This window comes from Lottia gigantea, assembly GCF_000327385.1.
Source record: "Lottia gigantea unplaced genomic scaffold LOTGIsca_212, whole genome shotgun sequence".
In the NCBI taxonomy this organism is placed as follows: Eukaryota; Metazoa; Mollusca; class Gastropoda; family Lottiidae; genus Lottia; species Lottia gigantea.
Genome location: NW_008708477.1, coordinates 265031 through 271515, shown reverse-complemented (window position 1 = coordinate 271515; position 6485 = coordinate 265031). Strand labels below are relative to the sequence as shown.

The 6485-nt window shown below is 32.4% G+C and overlaps 1 protein-coding gene across 1 annotated transcript; it reads right to left on the bottom strand.

Moving 5' to 3' along the window:
• Positions 1-672: 672 nt before the first annotated feature.
• Positions 673-5331, bottom strand: LOTGIDRAFT_174709 (hypothetical protein; the record flags this gene model as incomplete). The annotated part of the gene is made up of 4 exons (XM_009054318.1): positions 673-788; positions 1169-1495; positions 2154-2284; positions 5282-5331. 4 exons carry the CDS (start codon positions 5329-5331, stop codon positions 673-675), a joined length of 624 nt encoding a protein of 207 aa, XP_009052566.1.
• Between the last annotated feature and the right edge of the window lie 1154 nt (positions 5332-6485).

Below are 6485 nucleotides of genomic sequence, written 5' to 3'. Positions count from 1 at the left end.
CTTAAAATCCGTGCACCGTTGTATTTTAATCAATTTTGGAAGAAAGCTTAAACACAACTGAATATTCTATTGCTGTTTTCATCCAATAAATAATGTAAGTCAAATAATACATAATCTAACATTTATCAATTTGGTCTTTTGATGAGAAACATATCGACATAGCACATAATTGAGCCCTGTTATGAGCATAAATTCAACCATTGGGAATTTTTACCCATATCGCCTATTTGACCCTTGGGGTACATTTGTGCATAGGAATGCATCAACCCCTCAAGTTGTACGGCAAATATGCTGGCAAGGTTTGTAGGTGCGAACAGAAACAACCATTTTTTTTACCCACGCGGACAATTGGAAAATAGATTGTGTATAAACTCTTAGCTAATCTTTAAGTTGATAAAAACATTAACCGATGAAAAAATGATATTTATTATTTGTGTTTTCCAGAATTTTCAGTCGGAATTTATACTATAATGTTCATTACCATAGGTTTCATCCGCAATTATATTCGTCTGAATTATCAAAATAAGATTTCGGTTATTGCCCTTTAATTGCAATGTAATCGTGTACAGTAAACTAAAAGGCCCTTTTCCAGCCTGAACATGTTCCGTATTGACCTTTAAGAAAAAAACAAAATCGTACAAAGAATATCAAACATTTATTATGATTGATGATTTACATGGAATAATCATAAAATGAACATAAATATTTTGTCAGAAATCTTTTTATTCTCTGACCAGTACTTCTAGATTCTCTTCTAGGTGTCTTGTCAACTTCTTTGACATCTGTTTCTGAAAAAATGAAAGAAAATGATATCAGTACCAAGCTTATATGAATTTAATTCGCTGGGCAAAAAATAACAAGATTTTATATTTCAAAGAAAACTATTTTAGTCTTATATCATTTGTAATACCACGGATCGCGAAATTATTTCAACTTCGCAGTGGTCAATAAACAAGTTGTCTTAAAATTTAATGTTATATAACGAAATTGCACGTAACATCCGAAACTTTGACCCATTTCAGTGATATCGTTGAATAATATATATACTAAAATTATTTTTTGACGGCGATGTTGCTTTATCAAGTACAATAACTCATTTTTAACTTTTGGTGATTATTTCAACTGCGACCAAACCTTCCATTTGTAGTTTCTGTACACGTTAACATACCTCTGTCTGTCGTCAGATCAACATCGGAATATCCATCATCTTCGCAAACAACATCTTGAAGATTGAGTCGAAGTTCAGACTCTTCTACGACAATCATCCTTTTTCTAGTCTGTGTATGCCGAACCCTTGGTTTATTCTGATGAACCGATCCATATCCATTGATCATTTCGTTAATGGGGATCAGTTTGTTTGATTTTCCCCCGTTATTCCTAGCACTTTTTGTTTCATGTTGACGAGATTTATCCGATATGTCCCGTGCCTCTATTTCTAGGTCTGTAAAACTTTCTATCCTCAAAGCTTTCAGTAGCTCTAGTGTACGACTCTGGTCTGCAAATAAAGTTCAGCATAAGTTATAACTTTTATAATGTATAAAGTAAGATTTAAGATTTGGCCCATAATATTCTTTTGCCAAATATATCAATTAAAAGTCTGGATAAGAAACACAAATGGAACGTAAAATTCCCCGCAATCACATCAATTAAAGCCTTAGATTTGACTAGATTCAGATCGAATTCTTTCGAAAATAAGACAAGTAAGAAAAACTCTACTGATTTAGTTACTAAATAAGTCAACAGCGAATTTTTGATTTCGTGAAGTGGTAATCTGGAATTGAATATTTAAGCGCTTTAATTCAAAATTCAAGTAAAATGCAATTTTATTCTAATATCATTTGGAAAATTGCAGAGCTTACTAATATTTTCTTTATATATTTATTTCTTTTTAAAGGTGAATCTATGTGTAAAAAGTATATTTTTGAAATTTGTTAAATTAAAGAATTTCGGATTTAGACAACTCCTGTTACTAATTGTTCATGATATACTAAACAACAACTAGATGTGTTAATCAAATCTAAAATACTTTCAATTATTGATTGACAAAGACACTGAGTACAACTATATTTCAGTCATGAAGTCTTGAGTTTTGTAGAAAAAAACTACAGCAGATTTTGATCGAACCGGTTAATAAACTAAATTATTCGACTAACCGTACGACTTCGGTACAACAAATCCATTCATTCTTAAGAATACTTCAAATCTGATTGTATTACGTTGTCTTATTAATAAAATTCCTATCTCCGTTAAGAATTCCTGCTTAAAACACTCGACGATGCTAAGACTACAATGTATTATGATGTTTTATTATTATGACGTCATAGATGTTGCTTACAACGACTAAGCCAACTCCAATAATCCACACTGGCCTTTTAATTTTTTATCATTATTCAAGAGTCTTGCTATTTCCAAACCCGTTATATACTTGGCCTTTTAATTTTTCGCGCATTTAGGTTTAAGATGAGTATATTCGGTGCTCTATATAGTGTCACCTATGACAATCATCCTAACGTCGTTTTTATCATTTCGATTCCAAAATATCTGCAGCAAATTCAAATTATTCAGTTAACAAACCGTAAGTTTTGGGAACAACAAATCCATTCATTCTGCTTTGATAAATTCTTTTTCAATATTCGTCGAATTATTCTCCTCTGATTGCTAACAATATAATTTATATAAATTAATGTGTAATGACTTATTGTCATTATGACGTCATATGATGCTTCAGTTTCTTCTTGCGTTTGAGTATAACAGCAATTACAGATCTTGGATTTCCGATATTTTTTCCCGTATTTTTGTGAGTGATTTCGCTAGTATTACTAAAATCCAGATGAAAACTTTGCCACTCCTTTACAAATCCTTATAGTGTTTTCCGGTAGTTGTTGAGTGTTGCGTTATTTTCAGATGCTTGCGATTGACTAAAAATTAATTCTTCCGAATTCAATCACATGGAGCAAAATTATATTGAATATTATCTTGATTTTATTTTTAGCTAGTTAGGATGTCAGCAACAGAGTTTCGCAGAGGGTAATTTAAATTTAATTACTTTACGAGCAGAAAGATTTCAATGAGCTGATCAGTGAGTAACATTTGGGAATGCTCTATACAATTCAGAACAGTTTTGAAATAAAATTGAATCAAACAAGCACTTCCTTGAAAGGCGTTTAGAATGCCCCTATCTATTTATAGAAGATTGTGGGCGAAAATCTTCACGACTTTCTGAAATATATCAACTTTTTATAGAAGATTTCAGACCACCGTGTTTTCTTATCGTCTGTTCAGAGTTTATAATAATATTTTATATAGACACTTTTAATCTAATCATCTACAAGCTTTTTATTTAAATAAAATTATACATTTGTATTGCAAACAAATATATTGGTTGGCCTGGACTCTTGACCATTGAAGACCATAGATTTATTTTGCCCGTTATAATGGCCATGAATCAGTGTATACCGACAACTACATGGTCTCCGATATCAGCTTCTGCATCCATCTAAAACTCATTATGGGGTATTTGACACTATGTGTAAAACGCAGTGATCGTCGTATGTCGACCTTTTTTCGAACTAAATGTAATGGCACCTAATTCTATCGACTAAGCTAGCCCATTGTCCAAGAAATGTGATTTGTTTAAATGGACTATTTCTTTACACATTTGAAGGCTTCGCAGAATTTTCGTGCGGACATATTACGAGCTTGATGCTTTCAATCTAACAATATCATCAACACCTATGGTGGTGTTAACGTGCACAACGCTTTTCTATATCAGTGCATCCGCTTTTTATCTCTAATTTGGGAAACAACGACTTGAAAACGTCCGATGGAAGTGTTCCAAATACTGAGATTGAACACCACTTCGCATTTAGTGATTGGGCTATACTATTGACAATATGGAATACTAATCAAGGAAAAAAATCCTAACACCATGATTTTCTGATCGTCAAAAAAATGACAAACTTGAAATGCCCACGCATAGTCTGATCCGATTTTCCCATGACGTCAAGACCTGTGGAGTGAATCGACGGCGCCTAGAGGGGTGGGAATCACTCGCCATCTCGAGATCTGAGTATTTTGTTTAATATCAGAAAATATCTTAAGAAAACTAATTTTAACTGTAAAAAACATGCAATGTTTGGAAATACGTCAAAAATATGGCGCCTTACTGTAGAATGGAAAGTCTACCGGCTTATCACGATGACCGTATGACATGCCTTGAAGATTGGAAGTGTAAAAAATGACGATATTAAATAAACAAAAACGAAGAAATATCTGAATTTAATACAGTATTATTTTTGTTATTAAGTAGTATAACAGTATTTCTCGGCAGTGGTCTTACAGCCAACCATCATTCAACAAATATATCCATTTCAAAATCATTTTCAAAGATTTCCATTCAGACTTTATTTCAAATTTCATGTCAAGATAATTTTTATGATATTCATTTGTGAATGAAACTGAGTCATAAACTTCCCCGAATCTTAATCAAGTGACCTTATTCTTCAAAGATGTCAAAAACTTAGACTTCAGATAGCTAGAAGGTAACTCGTCTTGTAAAAATCTCAATATGAAAAGAAAAAATAATTTTTATTTCATCATAAGCACACTTTTATTATTTCTCGGCTAGAACCAAACTTTTACATAGGATTTCAGTATTAAGTTCTCTTAACTAATGCGGATAAAAATAATCGCCAACTTTCAGCTTTTTATGACAAAAATGTAGGCCCTAATCCTGAAGTTCTGGTCATCTGATATGGCGAAAAGGTTACTGCTTTTGGTCTAGTACTAGTAGTAGAATTAATTTTTTCCCTTCAAAACAAACGCATAAACCTCGCCGACTAATAACGATTATACTCGCTCTTCTGAAGAAAAAATATTGAATCTTAAAGCTTAGCTTGTCTAGACATATTTAGGCCTTTAAGGTTTTTGCTGACCTTTCGAAAAAAATAGCCTCAGATCAACTGTCATCAAGTTATTGTTAGAATGTTCAAACTTTAATCAAAGTCATTCTAATTCAACAAAACTTTGAAATAAAATCTGAGAAAAATATTTGAACATATCGAATCAGTAACCAGAGCAGAAGTGAGACCATTAAAATTCAAGATGGCGTCCTAATTAGGCGCCAAGAAACGTGATTTCATGCTGGATCAATGACGAAAACATACCTATTATATCATTGTTAAAATATCAAGTTAATGGTCTAGCTATTTCATATTTTATATCATTTTAATTTTCTTTACATACCTTGACATACAGTTAAAACCTTCGATATTTGATTCACCTTATTAGGTCACCCCGAATCGTGCTCTGACAATGGGTTTTGACCGCCATGTTGTTTGCTTACGTTTTATCGTAGCCGATTAAAATGACTTAAAAGACTAATTATGAAGATTCGAGATTTTAATATATAATACTAGAAATAGGTATATTTTTTATAAGCAGGTGTGATCATTTAAAGACTCGTTGAAACCATGTGAGAGATATTTTATCTGTAATAACACCAATAATACAGACATTTTATACAGGATTTTAAACTGTCGTGGATCATGGACGTAAACCCTCCGACGTGCATTACTGACGGAAAACTACTCGAAAGTCCTAAAAATAGCTAAAATTCATTCTTCTCGCCCTATTTCCTCGGTAAATTAATTCATAATAATGTAATAATAGTTCTTTTCAGAAAGAATAATATTGAAGTCCATTGTTCATGATCATTATTTAATTGAAATGACTTAATAAGATAATTTAAGACGTATCGCAATTTTTAATAGCTTATATTTGTCTGGTGATATTTTCTTTTGACATCTGACACTGCGCGTGACTCTCCATAATAATTGGTCGATATATTTCCCGCCGTTTTTCGTCCATTTAAACCCAGTGGTGTGTATCAACACATATATAACTTGAAGTTGGCTAAAATTAATCGGGTTATGATAAAACTTGCCGAAAGGGGGTCATGTCAGTTGATGACATCAGTTGATTGTATATAGTCCCTTTGGGTGTTTCAACGAATAGTTTACAATCTTATTCACATGGGCTTTTTAGGGGAATGGTTGCTTGTACTAGCGAATATTATAAACAGCATGAATTAGTTATAATCCCAGTGGTGTTTTTCCATTTGGTGTAATTTCCGTTAGGGCTAATTCCCATTTGAGCTATGCAATATCATATCTGTCGGTAACCTATAAATTCAGCAAATTATTTAGCTTATGGGGGTATGTAGACATTGCCATACATGGAGTAGGTGATAGAGACATATCAAAGTTTCAAATAATTAATCTAAAAAATATCTCTTATGAAATAATTGGTACGTGTCTGATTGGAATCTTAATACCAAAATTTGTTTATTTTGTCCGATTTGTGGATGTATTTCTCATGGTGTTTTTGTGGACAAACTTTTTCTGTATTCTTCAAATTTGTCTTAAAAGCCTTCCTTAGTCACAAACAACACTAAGAGACTTTTTCTTTTACAGCTCACAGCTTAT